The sequence below is a fragment of the Mollisia scopiformis genome (assembly GCF_001500285.1).
Source record: "Mollisia scopiformis unplaced genomic scaffold LY89scaffold_12, whole genome shotgun sequence".
In the NCBI taxonomy this organism is placed as follows: domain Eukaryota; kingdom Fungi; phylum Ascomycota; class Leotiomycetes; order Helotiales; family Mollisiaceae; genus Mollisia; species Mollisia scopiformis.
In genome coordinates this window covers 205,573-225,225 of record NW_017263592.1, presented here as the reverse complement: position 1 = coordinate 225,225, position 19,653 = coordinate 205,573, and the positions used below count along the sequence as shown (strand labels likewise).

At 47.7% G+C, this 19,653-nt stretch overlaps 9 protein-coding genes across 9 annotated transcripts; 3 read left to right on the top strand and 6 right to left on the bottom strand.

Moving 5' to 3' along the window:
• Positions 1-178: 178 nt before the first annotated feature.
• LY89DRAFT_645645 (uncharacterized protein) lies at positions 179-4,842 on the bottom strand. The gene is made up of 5 exons (XM_018211891.1): positions 4,517-4,842; positions 4,376-4,466; positions 1,728-4,328; positions 1,040-1,681; positions 179-992 (listed from the first exon to the last, which is right to left on the bottom strand). The coding sequence occupies exons 1-5, from the start codon at positions 4,693-4,695 to the stop codon at positions 375-377; spliced, it is 4,131 nt and encodes a 1,376-aa protein (XP_018071105.1). The 5' UTR covers positions 4,696-4,842; the 3' UTR covers positions 179-374.
• Positions 4,843-5,412: 570 nt separating this feature from the next.
• LY89DRAFT_684813 (acyl-CoA dehydrogenase NM domain-like protein) lies at positions 5,413-6,667 on the top strand. Its single transcript, XM_018214958.1, has 2 exons — positions 5,413-5,617; positions 5,664-6,667. Exons 1-2 carry the CDS (start codon positions 5,554-5,556, stop codon positions 6,584-6,586), a joined length of 987 nt encoding a protein of 328 aa, XP_018071104.1. The 5' UTR covers positions 5,413-5,553; the 3' UTR covers positions 6,587-6,667.
• LY89DRAFT_782026 (DUF292-domain-containing protein) lies at positions 6,638-7,790 on the bottom strand. The gene is made up of 2 exons (XM_018222540.1): positions 7,713-7,790; positions 6,638-7,660 (listed from the first exon to the last, which is right to left on the bottom strand). Exons 1-2 carry the CDS (start codon positions 7,734-7,736, stop codon positions 6,773-6,775), a joined length of 912 nt encoding a protein of 303 aa, XP_018071103.1. The 5' UTR covers positions 7,737-7,790; the 3' UTR covers positions 6,638-6,772.
• Positions 7,791-8,133: 343 nt separating this feature from the next.
• LY89DRAFT_645634 (uncharacterized protein) lies at positions 8,134-11,907 on the top strand (the record flags this gene model as incomplete). The annotated part of the gene is made up of 2 exons (XM_018211890.1): positions 8,134-11,494; positions 11,558-11,907. The coding sequence occupies 2 exons, from the start codon at positions 8,134-8,136 to the stop codon at positions 11,833-11,835; spliced, it is 3,639 nt and encodes a 1,212-aa protein (XP_018071102.1). The 3' UTR covers positions 11,836-11,907.
• An 11-nt stretch (positions 11,908-11,918) lies between these two features.
• On the bottom strand, positions 11,919-12,334 carry LY89DRAFT_63756 (uncharacterized protein). Its single transcript, XM_018211536.1, has one exon. The coding sequence runs from the start codon at positions 12,232-12,234 to the stop codon at positions 12,001-12,003; it is 234 nt and encodes a 77-aa protein (XP_018071101.1). The 5' UTR covers positions 12,235-12,334; the 3' UTR covers positions 11,919-12,000.
• Positions 12,335-12,543: 209 nt separating this feature from the next.
• LY89DRAFT_733752 (uncharacterized protein) lies at positions 12,544-12,903 on the top strand (the record flags this gene model as incomplete). Its single annotated transcript, XM_018219841.1, has 1 exon — positions 12,544-12,903. One exon carries the CDS (start codon positions 12,544-12,546, stop codon positions 12,901-12,903), a length of 360 nt encoding a protein of 119 aa, XP_018071100.1.
• A 357-nt stretch (positions 12,904-13,260) lies between these two features.
• On the bottom strand, positions 13,261-14,394 carry LY89DRAFT_733751 (uncharacterized protein; the record flags this gene model as incomplete). Its single annotated transcript, XM_018219840.1, has 1 exon — positions 13,261-14,394. The coding sequence occupies one exon, from the start codon at positions 14,392-14,394 to the stop codon at positions 13,261-13,263; it is 1,134 nt and encodes a 377-aa protein (XP_018071099.1).
• Positions 14,395-15,546: 1,152 nt separating this feature from the next.
• Positions 15,547-16,226, bottom strand: LY89DRAFT_63736 (uncharacterized protein). The gene is made up of 2 exons (XM_018211527.1): positions 16,020-16,226; positions 15,547-15,965 (listed from the first exon to the last, which is right to left on the bottom strand). Exons 1-2 carry the CDS (start codon positions 16,109-16,111, stop codon positions 15,587-15,589), a joined length of 471 nt encoding a protein of 156 aa, XP_018071098.1. The 5' UTR covers positions 16,112-16,226; the 3' UTR covers positions 15,547-15,586.
• A 1,904-nt stretch (positions 16,227-18,130) lies between these two features.
• LY89DRAFT_63505 (arad-like aldolase/epimerase) lies at positions 18,131-19,396 on the bottom strand. Its single transcript, XM_018211421.1, has 3 exons — positions 18,941-19,396; positions 18,747-18,885; positions 18,131-18,686 (listed from the first exon to the last, which is right to left on the bottom strand). Exons 1-3 carry the CDS (start codon positions 19,214-19,216, stop codon positions 18,187-18,189), a joined length of 915 nt encoding a protein of 304 aa, XP_018071097.1. The 5' UTR covers positions 19,217-19,396; the 3' UTR covers positions 18,131-18,186.
• Between the last annotated feature and the right edge of the window lie 257 nt (positions 19,397-19,653).

Sequence of the window (19,653 nt, the reverse complement as noted above, 5' to 3'; positions counted from 1 at the left end):
AGCTGAGGAACATTGAGTTAAACTCGAGATTAGGGAGGTGTGGAATCCTTGATACATGTGCCATGCAAAAATTTGTTTGTCCTCAAAACCAAAGACTGATGGATATCTCCACATCACTACTCAGAGGAAACACAACTCGCAGGTTCACATTTCAATATCACAGATGTAGATGAAGAGAATCCATTATCTTAACTCCAAACCAGCGATGCTCAACGCCTATTGATACTCCATAACACCGTGTTTCTGATGCAAGCCCGCATCTATCAAAACAAAGAACTACAATGCCAAAAAGAGTCTTTATACCGCACCACCACCACCCCTTCCCTTCACCCATCCATATCATACCCCGTGTCCATTTGTATTCATAAACATTCTTATACCATAGAATCATACGTCCATCCACCTTGTCGTCGGACCTGATCTCTCGCTTGGAGATCCTTGCGAATCTCATCTTCTGTCAATCTATCCGTACCAGACCAGTTGGCGCTCGAAGTACGAGCACGGAACTTATGGAATCGATCCTTGCTCTTACTAAACACCTCTTCCATATTGAGCGGACCTGGCTGTCCAAAGACAGCTGAAGGATCCATTCTTTCTTGCTCAACAAGTCTTCTACGAAGATCTGGTGAGTTCGTCCAATCTGCCGGAACGAAGTCATCCTTCTCACCATCTTCATCTTCTGAGTCTGTGAGAATATCAGGTAAGACAATATTCTCTCCATTTTGGTAACGGGGTGAGGATTTGGCTGCTGATTTCGCCGCAGACTTCCCAGTGCCATTCTGCGCACCAGGACGTGCTGGCGTCTTGTGGTTGGCTTGACTAGAGCTAGATGCGAATGGAATCGGAGCCTTCGAGACCTGAGCCATATCCATGGGGTGTGCAGGTTTCGACTGGTTCAAGTTATGTTGTGCGATGAGTGTGGATCTCTGCAAATTGCCTGGGGGAGGAGCATTTGCATAACCACTGGGGAACAGAGACTTGGTTGGTATATCCTGCATCAAATTAGCGTTGTGTTCATACAAAAAAGACCTCGACGTACCTTTTGGCGAATGCTTGATTGACGAATAGGAGGGGCAGTCATCTTGGGATGATCCTCTGTCATGTCCTCATCATCATCAAAGTCCTCGCTTGTCCTGCGGCGCTTGGACTGGTGCTCCTGTTGATATGAAGGCCCAATTCGTTGAAGTGCTGGCCGGACGTGATGATCCTCGTTATCTTGAGGTAGTGGTCGCTTAGGTGGGACTTTTGCAGTGCTGTGAAGCGTCGAATTTACCGAACGACTCATATCTTCTTGTGGTCGTTGCGTGGCAGGGTTCACTCGAGATGCCTTCGACTGGCCGAAGTCCCCTCGTTGTGGTGGCACAGGAGGTAGGGCCTTTTCCTGCAACATAGAGCTTCCGAGATCAACACTTGGCTGAGGTCGAACAGCTGGTGGAGGAGCTCTTGTTTCTTTGGCCTTCTCCATTTCCAGTCTCCTCTTCTCCGCTGCTTGGCGGGATGCCGCTTTCTTGGCATCTGCTGCACTGACTGCACGTTCACGCTCCTTTTGAACTTCTCGCTGGCGTTCCAATTCCTGCTTTCGTTGCAGCTCTTCCTTGCGGCGCTCTTCTTCCTTGTTAGCAGCGCGTTGGCGTTCGATTTCCAACTTGGCTTCACGCTTTCGTTGTGCTGCAAGTTCATCCTGAAAATGTTAGAGTATGTAATAAAACATACTGATATAGACTTACTTGTTCCTTCTTCCTGGCTGCAGCTTCCAACGCTTTGCTAGCAGCCGATTTGAAGCTACTTGTCGAAGCTTTGCTTTGTATAGAGCTCGTGCTAGCTTTGTGTCTCAGCCCTTGCGTAGGTGCGGATTGATGTGAAGCCAGAGAATCTTGCAGGGAGGCCGACAACGCAACATTGGAAGGGTGATTGTGGTGGCCTCGTTGAGAACCAGTATCAACCCGGATGACAGTAGGGGGCTTCACTTTGGTAGCAGCCTCCTTTGCAGGCTTCAATGGTCGTTTTGGTCCTGGTCGTCCGATCTGAGACTTCGGCCGGGGAATAGCTGGTGGGGGCATGGCTATAGAAGCTTCGGACATCTCTACTTCGGTATGTGCAAGCTCGTGAGTACTAGAAGCGGCAGCGGCAATGCCTTCTGCCTCCAATTGTGCTTTGGTCTTTCGCGGGCTAGTTCTAGTTGCTCGGGGAATATCAACTTGGCTGGCCTTCGCTTGCTTTTCTTGCTCCTTTCGGGCTGCAACTTCTTTCTGCATGGCAGCAACTCTTTCTTGTTCTATGTGGTAAACTCGAGCCTCTTCTCTGACCTTCATACGTGCTTTCTCCAATTGATCGGCTTGCTTTTGTGCTTCTTTTGCCTCCTTCGCCTCCTTCGCGAGCCTTGCGGATTCTTCTTTCTTCTTTTCCTCTCGTTCCGTTGATGCTCGTGTCTTGCGTGCACTATGTTTGAATGGGCTGTCTGGAAGCCTTAGTGACATCTGACTTTTATTGGTAGGAGCATGAGAACTGGTCGGACTCTTGTTATTCGCTTCTGACATGACATCCTCGAAAGATGGCGCATTTTTGAGACCAGTCCGTGACACAGGAGAAAGTGCTGACGACTTGGCTTCAGCACTCACTGCGGCACTGCTTGCAAACAGACCTCTTGATGTCTTTAGAATTGATGAGAACTTATCCTTGGCTGCCTTCAAAGGACTGCCTTTGTAGCTCCTTGAAGGTGATTTCGGAGGCGTTGTAGACGCATCAGGATCGTTTGAGGCTATTGATGGAGTAGGATTAGACACCGAGATGGGTTTCATCTGACCTGGAGAGTCGCCCGACTTCTTGGGCGATCTGAGGACCGATGTAGAGACGGATTTGACGTGACCGAGAGTGCTCGTTGTTCGCTCGGGAATGACAGGCTCACGAACAGGGGACATATGTCGTGTTTGGTCTCTACGCTTGGGAATGTTGAACTGGGATCCACCAATGCTGTCTTTCCCATGAATTTCCTCCATGACATCCGTAGTATGGCTTTTCGGCAGTTGTGGCCGAGGACTGAAAATCGATGGTTCAGCAACAGCCGCAGGTGGGGGTCCAATCCAGCTGTCCTCTTCATCATCAGGGAACGCTCCAGGTGGAGGTTTCGAGTTCCGAACGGGGGACTTTCCTCTCTGAGTTTCTGGCATCGCAGGGGCTTGGCTGAATTGGGCAGCTGGTGGTTGGACTGTGGTATTGGGGATAGACTTTGAGGATCGCATGTTAGACTGAGATTGGCCAAGCATGCTTATCTGATCCTGGAGACGCTGAGTAGAGGTTTTGTTGTGGAGACGCTTCATCTTGGAATCAGTATCATCCTCAGTTCCTTCTTCATCATCCGCTCGATCAAGGTCCATTTCATCATGATCATGTTCATCTTGCCTCACATTACCCAAGCTCTTTCCGCCTGTCTGTCGGCCATAATAGCTGGTCCTAGGTTGTTCCAGTTGACTCGTACGAGATACTCGGTTACCAATACTCTTCTTCGTAGTTATAGGCTCACGAGCAGGGAGAGAAGCAAAGTTCAGACTGCTTTTTCGGACAATTGGTCTGATTGGGCTTGGAGACCCATCTGATGGGGATTGCACATCCTGTATATGTTCGTCCTCCGCTTCGGATGCAGGATCCTCGACCAGAGCATCCACTTGCTTTGCTGGTGAAGACTTGGATGGTGATGCCTTTTTAGGTGAAGACTTTACTGGCGAGGTTCTCACTGGCGACTGCTTGGCTGGAGATGGTCGTCGGGGAGATGATCGCTTCGCTGGAGATTCTGGATGTTCGTGTCGCTCTTGGACTGGAGACTCGAGAACCGGATATGAGACTGGTTCTGGTGCTATGTTCTCTCCGTCCACTTCCATTTCCTCCGCCTTTTCTTGACGGACAGTCGCGACATTTCGAGTTTGTTCTTCTTTCGCAGACTGAAAGGATTCCTCTGTTGTGCGTCGTGCATCGGAATCGCGGCCTAGAATGACTACATTTTCATCACCGTCCGGCGAGGCCAGCGTGAAAGCCCGTTCGGGTGAGGCACTCGGTGTCTGTTGATATACTGCTGGATCGTTTAGTTGTGTAGCTTGAGTAGCCTGTGTCGCTATTTCTGGCTGACTCCCATGATATCCAGAATCAACAAAGTTTTGTGGAAGCTTGAGTGGTGATTTATGTTGTACTTCTGGCGAACTTGGCCCCGCCTCTACTTCTATCTGATCTCGTTCATCTTCAGCTACTGTGAAAGTCGCGACTGGTTTCGGGAAGTGTGACTGTTTGAATGGGCTGGCGGTTCCTTGGTTTATCGCGGAGAAGATGTCTGTCAATGGCTGCGACTAATTAGTTGATACCAGTCAAACCAAGTTTGCCAACTTACAGCGCGAGCTTCTAACGGATTCCCTTTTCGTGCGGTTCTTGGTGTCTTTCCTCGTAGCTTGCCAGGTGTCTTGAAGATATCTGCCACATTTCTGTGCGCCTATCGTTAGCAGATACATGAGATGAAAGCTTGTTTACATACACTTGATTCTTGCTGAATATCTCAGCCATATGTTCATTGAGCCAGTCCAAATCGTTTCGCGCAGAGAATGTAAACTCTTCGGTCTCTTCTCCTGCGAACTGCAATGCAGTAGCTCTTTCTTCTGCTATCCATGATGCTGATCCGACCTGTAGTCGCGGGTTTGCTCGAGCTGTCGCCATTATGTCGAATCAAAACAATGCGCGTCGAGCTATGAAAAACAACGAAAATCGACAATCGTGGACAAAGTTCCTAATCATAAAAGCATTTCGAGTAGTTGCAAAGCTATCCGAGTAGTTGCGAGGTCGTCGACGAGCTGTGGTTGTATGGTGGTGCTTGTATAGATTCGAGGTTGAGCTCTCGGGTCAATGTTTTGGTTCAATCGCGCGCCCACGGTTGACCCACAAATCCACGTGCCTGCGAGCTAGGGTGAATAGGTACGGATATGCTCGGGAACAACCATCTTCCCCACATCTTAAGGCACTCCAACACTCAAGGTGAGTTTGAATGAGATGTAGTCCTCACTGCCCTCTTATAATTTCGTTTGTATCAGCTTCTCGTCTGTTAATCTCATTAAGACCTTTCTCTCAAGATGCAGCGAATGTTCATTTCAAGATGTCTAGGGCTTGCCAAGCTTCACCATCCCCGCATCTCTGCTCCAAGATACTTCTCTGTGTCTATCCCAAGACGTGCAAATACTTTGATGGAAACGAGTGGCTTCTCAGATACACAGCTTCAAGTTAGAGAAGCAATAGCCAAAATATGCTCCAACTTTCCAGATGTAGGTCTTGGGAGTGAAGTGCTGTACATACTTTTGAGTGCTGACTCTACGATGTTTCCTTTATTTTGTCTCCTCGTTGTGAAATTGTTACCATATCTAGATATTTACTGAAAATAAGTCATAGGAATACTGGGCAGCGCATGACGAATCAGGAGAGTACCCGCATGAGCTGCATGCTGCACTGGCCAAAGATGGTTGGATTGGCATTGCGCTACCAGAAGAGCTTGGAGGATCAGGATTAGGTTTTTCAGAAGCTACTATGATGTTGCACACGATCTCGGAGAGCGGTGCTGGAATGGCAGGTGCTCAGTCGATACACGCAAGTAAGCTTGCATAAAGTGCTTCCGACCTATTCTGACATTGGTCTAGATGTCTACGCCACTCAACCTGTTGCCAAGTTCGCAACACCCGAGCAACGGCAACAAATGCTACCCAAACTCATCAATGGAACCTGGCGAGCCTGTTTTGGTGTGACAGAACCAAATACCGGTCTCGAGACTCTCAAACTTAGGACACAAGCTGTTCGAGATGGCGACAACTACAAGATCTCAGGTCAGAAAATATGGATCTCATCAGCACAAGTGGCCACAAAGATGGTCCTTCTCGCTCGCACCACTCGACTCGAGGAAGTCACAAAACCATCTGAGGGTCTTTCACTGTTTTTCATTGACTTCGACCCAAAGCAGCCCGGCCTGGAGCTCAAACGAATTAAGAAAATGGGAGGGAGAGCTGTCGATGCCAATGAGGTTTTCTTTGACAACTACACGATCCCCAAAGATACTCTGATTGGTAAAGAGGGACAAGGATTCAAGATTGTCCTTCATGGTATGAATGCCGAGCGATGTCTCCTTGCGGGTGAAGCCCTAGGCCTAGGATATGCTGCTCTTTATCGAGCTTCAAATTATGCCAAGGAGCGAGTCGTCTTCGGCCGTCCGATAGGAATGAATCAAGGAATACAACATCCTCTAGCCGACGCATATATGCATCTCGAGGCAGCGAAATTGGCAACATATCACGCTGCGAGGTTGTACGATCGTTCTACCACAGATGAGAGTGTTACACAGGCGGCAGTTGGAGTTGCCTGCAATAGTGCGAAGTATCTTGCCGCCGAAGCAGCGTTCACTGCTTGTGAAAGAAGTGTGCTGAGCTTAGGAGGCATGGGGTACGCACAAGAATATCATGTAGAAAGATATCTCAGAGAGTGTTTCGTACCCAGGATAGCTCCAGTATCAAGGGAGATGATAATGAACTACGTCGGGGAGAAAGTCCTCGGCTTGCCTAGAAGCTATTGAAGCATGACGGACAAGCATCAAGTAGGGGGGAAATGTCTGCTGCGAATTTAGGCATTCATAGGGAAATGAGACATCAGAACTCTTTCAGACATTGAAACGCTGCATAAAGTCCGGCTTAAAGATGATACACTGATCCATGAGTTCCCGCCGACTCCAATACTCCCACAATGCCTATAATAACCTCACCTACTTCTTCAATGCTGCAAACCTCTTCGCTAACTCATCCACGTCTGGTATCGTCCCGCCAACAGGTCCCTTGCTCTGAGTTCCCTTCCCCGTGCCCACATCCTGCATCTTTTTCGTGGGCTTCAGATCCAACGTCCCTTTCACTCTTGGGTGTAGATTGTCTGTGCTAGGACTCGGTGGATTGACTCTTAACGGCGAACTTGGTCCAAAGTTCCTCGGCGGCGTCGCTTTACTCAGCGCCTCTCTTTCCTCGACCTCTTTATCCTTTACCGACCCATCCGCTAATAGTGGTTCCTCAAGATTCTTCTGTGCTTGTCCACCACTTGGATTCTCATCATCATCGTCTACGAAATCTGGTGGATCTCCAAGATCATCCTTGGATTTCTTCGGCCAGTCAACACCATATGTCCGCGCGATCTCTTCTAGATATCCGTTCACGAGCTCCTGGGCAGGTGGTGTGACTGTCAGTTTCTTCAGCACCTTTTCGCTAACTTTCTCGTCGGTATTCTCCATCGCTGCCAGCGCAAACTCCTTTCCATATTTATCGCACAGCAAAGCTCGTACGGTCTGTAACTCCTTGACATCCGTTCGTGGCGCTGCATATATCAGACTCTTGACAGCCTCTTCCAAGCCCGCGTCGCAAGTAGCTCCTTCCATCAGTCCCGTCCGTGCTAGTAATAGCTCGCAATACAACTCGAGGATTTCGTGTAGTTCCGTAGTGATGTCCGACCGAATGATATTCTCGACACGGATCTTCGCAGACTCCACTTTCCCAGCTTCGAGAAGTTGTGCCATAGCCCGACGTTGTTGCTTGGATACAGCTTCATCTTTCTGTTGTACCATGCGCAGCCGCGCAATCGAGAGCTTGAGCTGGACTTTGAGCTTCGCCTGCCATGATTTAGCTGTTGATATCATAGAACCCATTCTGCCGTGAACTTACTATGAGAGATGATGACGGTGCCATTGTTGATATCTGTTGAGAAGTTTGTCCGACCGAGAATGTCGTGTTCTGTTACAATTACTCGGTGCCTTGGTCTTGAAATTCGATGGCGGGGTCGGAATCTGATAGCTACGGTTGTCGAGTGAAGCTAGATGTGCAAGTCAATATTATCTTCGAGAAAAATGTTATCTCAGATTCACAACCTGTGTAAAGCTTCCACGACGCTCTTTATTCACCTCAGACCTTTCTCCGATGACTCTAATATTTTGAAATATCTTGGTACATGCGAATTGGCAGTCTCGTTTCATACAATCTATCACAATTGCCTCTGAGAAACGATGACGACGATTGTCCTCCCTACTCTTCTCCGGCGGTTTAGGCATATAGACAAGCTTTCGATTATACATAAACCCTATTCATAATGGGTATTCGACAGACTCTCAGTCCCAAAAAGCTTGGGTACTGGATTGAGAAACGTGTTGATGCAATATGGGCCAATCTTCTTACGAACCACCTCTGGCAGAGGATGCTAAAGAATACTATCGCAACCACTTTAACAGTTATACTCGCCCTTATACCTGCAGTCGTGACTGTTTATGGCAAAGCAGCCTACCTTGGGCCTATCACAACGGTCTTTGGACATCCAGGAAGAAGATTTGGAATGATGGCGGAAGCTTTGGTACTTGCAATTGGTGGCACAATGCTAGGCATAGGCTGGTCTTGCTTTGGAGTATACCTGTCTAGTCTAGTCTACCATCAGAATGCTCCTGCGGCATATACAATCCGTGGATTATTCCTGGTGGTGGCTTTGATCTTTCACGGGTTCCTAAGATCGCATACACCTCGGCTATTCATCTTTGTGTTACTATTGGTCATTGTCTCCGTGGTTAGTCTGACCAGCACTGCAACTGCGGTCTCCAAGACTACAGTCACGACGCTCCTATATCCCATCTTGACTGCTTCAGGCATATTGTTGCTGGTCAATACTCTCATTTTCCCAGAGTTTTCGAGCAGTTTTCTTGGTATCACTACTATTGAAACTCTGGGCGAGACAGTCGGGACTTTAAGAGATGCTGGCAAGTACTTTGTCAGTATTGCTGAGGACAGCGACGACGAGAATAAGGGGACTGAAAACCAAGGCGCAGATTTGGAGCACCAAACTACTTCAGCTGAAAAGCCGCCTGAAAAGACTGGCAAAGACGCCGAGCCTACAAAACTCCGAAAGCTTTTCAGGAAACTCATGGGAGGGAAGAAAGATAAGGAAACTGGAAATGAGGGCCTGTTCCAACCTCCAGTCCCAAAAGCTGTCAAGTTGAAGTCATTGACGGATTCCAAAGCGAAACTACGAGCAAAGTTGGCCAGCTGCAAAGCGGCTCAGACCGAATGCAATTTTGAAGTCGCATGGGCTGTACTTCCTCCGAGAGATCTGAAACCTATCAGTGACACGCACATGAAGAAACTAGTTGCAAACACAATCGCCTTAATTGGTGCTTGTGAAAGTAAGTATGCTTTGATGGGAGATGTTGATGACAAGAAAAATGAGGAGAGCAAAGATGAGCATCAACTCAAGGGTGTGGCTGAAGCTGCCGACCTTGAGAGCGCAGACGAATCTTCTCGTCCTGGAACTGGGGCGAATAGTTCGTATGATGGGTCTGGAGATGAGAAAACGGACGCTAAGAAGAATCGAAAGGAGCAGAAGAAAAGAACTCAGGGCTTGACGAGGCTCGAAAGAGAGTTGAAGGACCTCGAACTTATCAAACCTAAGAAAGAAATCCAGTCCGGCGACATCGAGCTTTTGAGATTTCTTGTTCGTCAAATCACTATGCCGCTCACAAATCTCCAAGAGAAGATCGACAGAAGTGTGGATGTGGTAACATCAAGCCTGGCCTACTGCTACGATGTTCCCAAACTCCCTTCTGGTGCCCGTGCACCGAAAGGAATTGAGCTGGAAGAGATTGACATCAGAGTCGATATCTTGACAGAAGCCTTAGCAGATTTCGACAGAGACTCGGCGTTATCTTTGGAGAAAGCTGCAGCCATGAACGACCTTGACCATCCTTTAATTGATGTCATGCCGCGCATGGAGACGTTTCTCATCTCCTCGTTCTTATTGAATCTCCGCCAAGCAGCTCTGCACACTTTAGAAATGCTCAATCACTCTCGCTTCATGGTTGAAAAGCGCCAAGCAAGGCATGGTCGACCAAGACTCTACGCCCCAAGAATAAATTGGCGGAAATGGCTTCTATCGGGAGGTGAAGAAGACGGATTCACGTTGCCGGAAAGTGGGAAACAAGATGCGCGAAGAGGCAAAAGGGTGGAGTCTCAAGATGATGATGATTCCGTTACTAGCGAGGAGACACTTTTATCCAAAAAGAAGAAAGATGAAGAATCGGGTCAAAGCCAGTCTCGATCTCCTCAGCCAGCAATCAAGGCCAATCAAGCAGCAGCTGCAAAGAAGAAACCTAGGAAGGGTACGCGCATGATCAGGTTTCGCAATAGTCTTGCAGACATCATTGAATACATCGTTGGCAGTGAAGACGTGCTGTATGCTATCAAGCTTACAGTGGCTGTCTTTCTGGTCACTTGGCCCGCATTCCTGCATCAGTGGAATACCTGGTACTCGCTGAATAGAGGTTTGTGGGCAGCCTTACAACTGGTGTTGATTACAGAAGTAGCCATTGGTACTTCAGTCATGACCTTTACACTACGAGCGATTGGAACCACGATTGGCTGCACTTGGGGTTACGCTGCGTTCGAGGCACGCGATGGGAACAAGATCGTCTGCGTAGTCATGCTCGTCATAGGCATTATTCCATCAACATACATCCAGCTTGGCAGCAAATACATCAAGGCAGGTATGGTCTCAATCATTTCTATGTGTATCGTTGCTCTGGCGACAGAGGATCACACGGTACCTGGTACCGGAACAGAGAACTCCTTGAAGCGACTTATTGCCTTTCTTATTGGTGGGATCGTTGCCTTGATCGTTGAAGTTGTCCTGTTCCCTGTCAAAGCACGAGATCGCTTGGTAGAGTCACTCGCTGCATCTATGCGTCAGATCAGCGAGATGGAAGCGTGCCTCGCCTATGGCATTGAGACCGAAGTGAATGTCGATGTTCATTCAGCCGAAGTCTCAGCCAGATTCGAACGAGCTAAAGGCAAAGCACAGGGCGCTCTGACCGCAGCAGAAACTTTTCTACCATTTTGTGCCAATGAGCCGCGACTCAAAGGATCGTTCAAAGGACTTGCTTTGGTTTACGCTGAGATCCTCTATGTGCTTCATGCTGTGGTCGATCGTATGGACAACATGCTTCATCTTCGTCATGAATATGGCTCAGGCGTTCTTGAAGAGCTCAACGAAAAAGTGTACCCGTACCGGCGTAATGTGGCCGGAGCCATTACACTAGTTCTCTTCGCATGCCATGAGGCACTGACTACCAAACTGCCTCTGCCTCAATTCTTACCATCAGCACGACTCGCGCATCTCCGTATGGTCAATCGTGTGCGAGAAGTGGTTCTTGCTGGCGATGTGCATAAAATGCACACCAATGAACGATCTGAGATCGAAGTCAGTATGGTAAAACGGGTCGTACGCCAAAAGTTCTTGAGCTGGAATGCAGCATCTGCGGGACAAATTGAGGTCATCGAATACTTGGAAGAATTGGTTGACCTCGTCAAATTATTGGTTGGTGCCAACGAATTCCGAAGTGGAATCTTGACTCGGCCAACATACAGAGAGTATGTTGACCGTATTGATCGTAATACGATGGAGCAGGAGAAGCGTGAACAAGGTCAAGGAAGGTCTCGCAGTGATGCAGCGCTTAGTCAGAAAGATGGCGAAGAAGATGAACTGCGCGACATCGTCACTGAAGCCGAGGCGAAGAAGAGACCGACTAGAAGAAGGACGACATTTTCGAGGAATCAAGAGGGGATGGACACGTTGAACAAGATACCCAGTGAGACGCAGAAGTTCGAGAAGCAAAAACAAGCGAATGAGGAAGAGCTACCGAGATCTTTGCAGAGAGTCAGAAGCAGAAGGATTGAGGAAATGGAAATGCAGCAGAGTTGGAGCCGAGAAGACCATGCTAAGAAGAAAGAGGGGAAGCAGGTCGACAGTAATTGATTCAAGGAGACGATGTTGCTATAATCTCTAATCAGATGAAGACTCATCTCCATCGAAATGAAACCATTATCCAACCTTTATCGTGCTTTTAAACATGTCCTGCGGTGCTGTACTTGTCTTTCTTCAACATGCTCGCTTCTCGCTAAGCGAAGACACTAGTCCCAATCAAGCTCTATCAAAACAAAAGCCAAAAAAGATTACGACTGCAAAAAATACACAGAACCAGTAGGCGAGAATAGCAAAAATTGTTTCAGGAGACAAAAGAGTTAGACCCGGTGTCGATTGTCTTAGTCTCTTTGTCGATTCGAATGGGGGATTGCCCTCGGTATGGCGTGTGTAGGCGTTGTTAACTACTCGGGCCAGGCGTATATTTTCCTCTGTATCCCATACTGGAACCATACAATTTGACCTGAACCATCTCAGACCAGACAGCCGCCCTTGCGTTCCGTGGGGTCCAAAATGCTTATTTGGATCTATAGGGGAGTTTGCCGAATTGTGCTAAAATTGAAAATTTTGAGAAGTGCGCTAGTGGGTGCATGATTTTTCGGTTCTTGCTATGATTCTTAAGGCTACAACTGTAATTGCTGTGTTTTGATGTTCGATTGGCTTCTCATATTACCTTAGCATCTTGTCACTTTGTAGTAGAGCTATTTCGTCGCTTCTTCCTGCTGCTGATATCGCTCAATCCACCACGCAGGCTTCACAATAATGATTATTGGATTTGGTCTCTTGACGCTTCTGAACGCGAGCTCGAGCACAGGTGCATGGATGGTATACCAAAGCATGATTGCAGCAGGATCAAGCACCATCCTCAGCAGTATCCTTCCCGCTATCCAGACTTCGCTCTCTGATGAAGATCCTGCTGCTTCAACTGCTCTTTTTGCATTCATTCGCAGTTTTGGCGCTATTTGGGGTATCGCAATTCCTGTAGCTGTCTTCAATAATCAGTTCCATAGGCTGCTGTATCTGATTCAAGGCCCAGCTGAAGGTCCACCCTGGCGAATGGATAAGCATATGATTATGCTTCGAGCCTATTTATTGACGCATTTCGGGAACTTGAGAAGCTAGAATATTAGTGTCTACACGGATGCTCTGGAAATGGCGTGGCAGATTGCTATTGCCGTGGCTGGACTTAGATTTGTCGTCGTGTATATTCAGAAAGAATTGAAGATGAGAACAGAGTTGAATACTGAGTATGGGCTGAAAGAGAAGAATGAAGACGTAGCGGAATTTTCACCTGCTGTTGTTGTCCAGCTTTATGGCTGTTCCTGCATACTTCAATTTTGATTTCCCTTGTAAGCAAACATGGTTTTCGATTTAATCTAGACTGTATTGCTCAGTCTGAACTTAATTTGATCATACACAATATGTTCATACGATATCCGGACGAACTTATTTTCACGAATCCTCGCAATTGGTGAGCTTTCAGCACCCACCAGAGATCCTCCTCAATACCTCATTCATGCGCTGAATCTGATTGCTATCGAGCCTTTCGAGAAATGTCTCAGTCGATGACTCCCTTTCGGATGTCTTTCGTTGCTCCACTATTGACGACTCACGTCTTTTGTCCCCCCTCCTCCGCCGTCTTTGCCATCCCTTTTCTAGATCCACTACCATCGTTGGCTCTAAGATGATCACTTCCTCTAGATCCAGCAGTTCCATAAGTCTAGTCTGATGCCCCTTTTCCCCCGCTTCTTCTGACAAACTATACTTGTTCTGAGGCATGCCTCTAATTTTGCCCTTGACCTTTTCTTCCATTACACCTTCATTCTCGCTTTCTAGTCTGTCATCGAAGACAATATTGTCAAGGATCAAGTATTCCTTAGCTGCGATCTCTTCGCGGGATAGCACCCCAGACCCTTGCGTGAGATCATCGAGCTGCACTCGATAGCTGGCTAATATTTCCTGGTCAGATATACCCTTAGTCGGAACAGGAGCCGGCTGTAGCGATGCGCATTCTGTGACCTCTGTCTCGACGCTTTGTGGAAAGCTGGCTAATAATTCTTGAACTAATCGAGTAACTTCTGTCGGAATAGGAGCAGGTTCTAGTGATGTGCATTCTGTGATCGCTGTCTCAACGCTTTCAACTGCTTCGAGTCCTCGTTTCTTCCTCCGTCTCGCTCTTCGCTTCTCAAGCTGTTTAATTCTTGCCTTCTCACTCTTATCACACGGCTTTTCGAGCTCTTGGATTTCCTCCTTCACTGATTCTGGCTCTGGCTCTGGCTCTGGCTCTGGCTCTGGCTCCATGTTTGCCTCCTTCCGATCGATACCCTCATCCTCAATCTCCCCCTCAATCCCTTTACAAATGATAGTAGTCCCCATTACTCCTCCCTGACTTTTCCACCTGCGCTCACAGACAACTCGAGTCTTTAGCCGTTTGATATGCCGCAGTCGATACTGCCGTACCTTGGGCGAGATGCCATCTAATGAGTATATGTGGGCTTCGAGACCGGGGTTGTATAAGACGGAGTATATATAAGCGTGATTATCCTTTCGTACGAAGTCCCCGATTAGGTCTTCAGGTGGTATGTGTGTTTCGATCCCAGATATCGATGACATGGTCGCAGTTCTGCTTTCTTGGGAATTTGAGGCTTAAGGTGGTAACTCTGCAGTATCATGAAGATTGTGTGGGAGGGTCGTTGTGCATGCTACTATGATTCTTGTTTCAAGGACAAAATTAATGGAGGAAGAGCCGAGTGAGGCATAGATAATTGAAGCGATGCACGTGAGACTCAGCTGGATCTTGCTGACCCCACTGCCTATTGGCCATTGGCTATCGGACTCTCGAGGCTAATTCATTTCGTGATGGGCGCTCGCCAATTATCTGAATTTGGCTTTCTCCCTTCACAACAACCACAAAATCTATTGAAAAGCTTCAAAAGATGGAACAAGAATAGAGTACACCTCAATAAACCTCTATACTAATTTTTAATGATATAAAATGCAAAAAAATTGTAGTAATACAAGTTATTGTTGCTAGAAAGTTATCGCTTAATACCCATCACGAAATGAATTAGCCTCATCTACGCTACGTAATGTCCTCCAAGGCTAGCCGTCTATAACCGCTTGAGGGCCAATTCTGAGATCCAATCGCTTGTCTTCCAATCAATGGACATGCATAGAACAATGATAAAAGTGCCAGTAGCTGGAAGCTGTATAAGAAAGATGACTATTCTTGAGATTCAGAGCTATCGCAAGCTACATACAAGACTCCACTCAGACCACAGCCGAGTGCCAAATAATGCCTTCTTGCGCTGATAATCCAAGACCTGGGACAGTGAATTGTCCAAATTGAATTGAGTCCGGATTTGGTCCTCCTGAGCCTGAAGGACATTGTAGGCAATCAAAGAGCACATCCACTGTGGCCCGATAAAACAGCAACTGGTCCCTTTCCCCCACCTGTTAAATCCCAAACATGTTTCTCTTTCCTATCTCACCTGAAGTCCTATGAAATACAGCGATTCCTGTGCGAGCAGCAAACTGCTCCAGGAATTGACGAGCGCTGATCGGCACGGCGTTGCTGTTGCTACCCTCCCAATAGTTCCAGCAAGTCAATTCCGATCCTCAACTCAAAACACGATCATTCAACATGTTTCCAACTCGACTGACTCTCCCAACAAACAATGCACATTCAGGCACTCCGACATTGAAGTTCGTCCTACATTTTCATAGAGCAGCACTTCATTAGGTAACTCCAAACGACGTTGATCTCTGGAAGACACAACGGCGAGTGGCCCGATAAGCACGCCGTCTACTCCCATGCAAGCACTGCCACCAGATTCGTCCTTTCCTGAGCTGCCCCGTCTCTTTCTTTGCGCGGTCGTCCTCTCGGGCGTCGTCTACAGCTTTCAAAATGAGCTTCGAATGTGTCTTTACGTATCTCGACCTCGTCACATAAACACGTATACGGAAGGTTTCCGGTACGTGAGCATTTCCTGAAATGATTCCGAAATTTGTCTTTTCTCGTGAACACCTTTCCGCAGCGACAACGGAAAGAGGAGCCTTTCGAAGACCTGTGTGCCTTGGATGACTCTATATGTCGTAACAGAGTCCTCCGGTCTTTCGACTTGCGACAGTCCTTGCGACCACAGGAGTTTGGCATGTCTGGGTGAAAGTCTTCTAGGTGAAACCTTGACAGTAAGATTAGTGCACTGACATTGACTTCGACATTTGGTGAGGCTTACAAAAGTTGTTCGGAATCATTACACAATTCTTGGCAAAGTCCGCATGACTTCACACTTGATCGGAACAGAGTTGATCCTTGCCCAGTAGCCATCAAATCTGGATCAAGCTGTGGAGAGTCATACGACAAGCCAGAATTGGATTCGGTGGTGGATGACGGGGTAGTAGACGAAGCTTCGGGTGTGTACTGTAGAGTATCCCTGGAAGGTGAGAGACCAGGATCGGAATTCGCAGAAGAAAGACATGGGACAGCATCAGGAGATAACAAATCTGGAGGTGAACCAAAGACCTCAAAATCAGGGCTAACATCGCGGTCAGGGATACATGGCGTCTGCACGCTCAAGACATCACCCTCCTTTGACGTCCTATCCTGACCATAGTAGAGGGCAGAGTTATCGTAGCAACCTTGTTGAATCTGCCATTGAAAGTCTTCGAAGAAGCCAGACTCGTCTTGTTCTAAGTAATGATCATCGTGGTCCCCTCGAATGCTGGATTCGCCGAGACGTTGCTCGGCGACAGCACTTCTGTATTTTGTGTATTATACGTCGTTCGTAGAGTGGCCTCTACGTCTTAGAGAGTCTGTACACGAAAGAGGTCAGTCGTGGCAGACGTAGAAAGTACAGAGGGCAGGCAAGGCTGAGATAGACGAGTTTGGAATTCAATACTCGAGATAATGAGACATACCAATTGAAGCACAGCGACCGGTGCTCAGGGTATTTCGAGATACCCGTTCGCCACAGGGTCTCGTGCCCCGTAAACGAAGTCGAACGAGTTCGTGTTGCGAACACAGAAGGCAAAGGGGAAGGTTCGCGATGGAGATAAGCAGAGGCTGGCTTATATAAGCCTGCATGAGGCAGATCAGATTAGGCGAGAGGGGCCACTTTTCTCATTGGCCACATTCACAACGACGCCTTGAAATGCAAGACACTTTGCCAATTGGTTCTCAGAATTGGCCCTTTCCCCTACATCAAGACAATGCAAGACTCCCGCATACTGCATGCAAACTTGAATTCTCCAATAGAAGAAGTGGCCCCTTTCTCGTCCACATGAAGGTCATTCATCAAAGGGTGCCAACAACCTTCAAGCGAAGTATGAGCTAAGAAATCCTGACTAAGGGCCATTATTTGAGTGGTAGTCTTCAACTCAGCAAACGTTTCAACGCGGGCTATTGTCCAATACCAGAATTGGCCCTTTCTCGTCCACAATGGATGATGGTTTGTGCCATGCTTCAAGCGAATGCATGCAGAAAGCCGGGCTGAGGACAGTTTCCTTGAGTGGTAATCTTCAAATTCCAATATGTTTCACGTGGGCTATGGACGGAAGCCGTTCACACTTCATCCAATGTCAAAATTAGCCCTCTCTTATACATAGCAGTTAAGTGACCACACCATGATTCGAGTGAGGTACAAGCTACTTAGCTCAGGCTGAGGGCCATTTTTCTCAATGGCTTTCTTCGAAGATCTTTCTGAGTTGGCATTTGACCTGATCCTGAGCATCCAGTACGGAAAATGGCCCTGATCAAGGATTTTGCGCCTCGAATTTATTGTGCTTTAATGATGATATGAAGGAGCCTTGTTGTCCTTGCCTTGGATATAAAGTGTTTAATCTTTTCCTCTGACCTTCAATACTTTGCAATTCCCTATTCCAAGATTCTCGCATCCACCACTCTCAATCTCAATTTCATTACGAGTGCTTCAATCCCAAATACTTGTCAAGCCAGAAGCCCAGGCAGCTTTGCCATAATGGCATACCCCGAAAGAAACGAAACTCCACTGAGAGAGGGCACGCTCTCGAAACAACTGCAGACGCTTGGTCAAGGTCAGTCAATTCTTGATCATTTGACTTGAATCTGACAAACAAGATTGCTACCAAGAAATTGTGGGCCCCAAGTATGCAATGACTCGATGGAGTTCGCAAGCAAAGCCTGATGAGCCGTGGAGTATGCTTGGTCTTGGGGATAGCAATGATGCTCGCCTAACTTTTGGACGAAAGTTGGAGAAGTTGGAAGAGAGTTGGAGCTTTGGAGGCAGTTCTGACAAAAAGACCTCGAAGCTCTAGATCGAGACTATCATGCAGATTCATGGAGACATGCAAGATCGCGAACCCACAACGGAGGATGTATAAGTTGATAGATACATACAATCTGAACATGCTTTGCAATCCATCTCCTCACCATTTATAATCCACCCCCGCCTGATGCTCCATCATATCAAAAGTAGGCTTGGCACTAAACCACCCCGCCAGCTCGGTCCCCACCGCCTGATACGTATACGCCGCATCCTTCTCATCAATCTTGACCGTCTCGCCACCCCTCCCTCCCGCGGCGGCATCAGCCAACAACTGCGCATGACAGCATTTCTCCAAACTCATGAACCAAAATACCGCCGCCTCAATACTCTTCCCACAAGTAAGCAGCCCATGATTCTGCAGCAAAGCAGCCTTCCTGCCCCCCAGCGCCGCAGCAATAGCCTGCCCCTCCTCTGCGGCCAGAACAATGCCACGGAACGAGGTATAAAGCGCGATATCGTCGTAGAACGCACACGAGTCTTGCGTAATGATATCGAGGTTCCGACCCAGGGAGCAGAACGCTCGGCCGTAGATAGAGTGAGAGTGAGCGACGCAGTTGATTTCCGGCCGAGCTGTGTGGACGGCGTGGTGAATCATGTACGCTAATACGTTCAGTAATCGGGTTGCATGATAGGTGGGGGGAATTAAGTAAAGTTTCTTACCTGCAGCGTTGAGCATCCGGCACGGGCCGCCTTCGACGACTTTGCCTTCGTGGTTGACACGGATTAGGTCAGAGGCTTTGAGGAGTGGCCATGCGACGCCGAAAGGGTTTACCCAGAAACTGTTGGGCTCGACGGGATCCTGGACGCATATCTTTTAGCATGCTATTCTCCAACTCGTTAAGAGAAAACTTTACTCGCAAAGTAATATGTCCAGCAACACCCTCGTCGAATCCGAGCTTGGCAAAGATTCTGAATGCTAGTGCCAAGCGTCCTTTTTGAAATTCTCGCTCTTTGTACGGATCTTTGTCTGTTTGGCGGAACTTTGGCATTTCCATCTTGACTTCGTGTTTCTCTGCCTGTTTCTTTGTCAATCCTGGCTCGTGCATTGCTGTTCCTGCTTCGTCGTGGCCGTTGGTAGGGACTGATGCGCCAGTTTCGACAGTATCGTTGGTAGCTGAGGGAGGTGCCATTGTGTATTTATAGCTTCTTAATCGGTTGAGAGAAAGCTTGTTGGATCTTTGTAAAGACTGAGTCTCCGAATGAGATGAAATTTCTATGAGATCCAAAGAGTCCTGTGTAAATTTGAACGACGAAGTAATTCGAGGTGGCAAGTCCAGAATGAGAAACGAATAGTGGGGTCAATAGTGGGGTTTTGCTAAGAGTAGCCGAACTGCGGGGTTGGAGTTCGTTGAATAGCCTCACTTCAACTCTTCTCTTCTACACACAAAAATATACTCAAGAAATAAAAATTTGTGCAGAAAGGAAAATATATAGAGTCAGAGGAAAGATTGAAAAGAGGATTGAGAGCTGGTTATCACGCCCTGCAGTGGATGACAAGCGGAACATTTTCCGAGGCCATGGCGGGGTGTAGTGAGCTAGACCTCTTCTGCTTATGCCGAGGTCTTTA

Bases quoted from the DNA above. Each gene is read 5' to 3' on its own strand.
- LY89DRAFT_645645 (XM_018211891.1), bottom strand. From the start codon at position 4,695: ATGGCGACAGCTCGAGCAAACCCGCGACTACAGGTCGGATCAGCATCA. The intron at 4,467-4,516 runs GTATGTAAACAA...ATAGGCGCACAG, and splicing joins ATATTCAGCAAGAATCAAGT to AAATGTGGCAGATATCTTCA. The intron at 1,682-1,727 runs GTAAGTCTATAT...TAACATTTTCAG, and splicing joins CAGCCAGGAAGAAGGAACAA to GATGAACTTGCAGCACAACG.
- LY89DRAFT_63736 (XM_018211527.1), bottom strand. From the start codon at position 16,111: ATGGCTACTGGGCAAGGATCAACTCTGTTCCGATCAAGTGTGAAGTCA. The intron at 15,966-16,019 runs GTAAGCCTCACC...CTTACTGTCAAG, and splicing joins AATGATTCCGAACAACTTTT to GTTTCACCTAGAAGACTTTC.
- LY89DRAFT_684813 (XM_018214958.1), top strand. From the start codon at position 5,554: ATGATGTTGCACACGATCTCGGAGAGCGGTGCTGGAATGGCAGGTGCT. The intron at 5,618-5,663 runs GTAAGCTTGCAT...ACATTGGTCTAG, and splicing joins TGCTCAGTCGATACACGCAA to ATGTCTACGCCACTCAACCT.
- LY89DRAFT_63756 (XM_018211536.1), bottom strand. From the start codon at position 12,234: ATGGTTCCAGTATGGGATACAGAGGAAAATATACGCCTGGCCCGAGTA.
- LY89DRAFT_63505 (XM_018211421.1), bottom strand. From the start codon at position 19,216: ATGGCACCTCCCTCAGCTACCAACGATACTGTCGAAACTGGCGCATCA. The intron at 18,886-18,940 runs GTAAAGTTTTCT...ATATGCGTCCAG, and splicing joins CTGGACATATTACTTTGCGA to GATCCCGTCGAGCCCAACAG. The intron at 18,687-18,746 runs GTAAGAAACTTT...TGAACGTATTAG, and splicing joins CCGGATGCTCAACGCTGCAG to CGTACATGATTCACCACGCC.
- LY89DRAFT_782026 (XM_018222540.1), bottom strand. From the start codon at position 7,736: ATGGCACCGTCATCATCTCTCATA. The intron at 7,661-7,712 runs GTAAGTTCACGG...AAATCATGGCAG, and splicing joins CACCGTCATCATCTCTCATA to GCGAAGCTCAAAGTCCAGCT.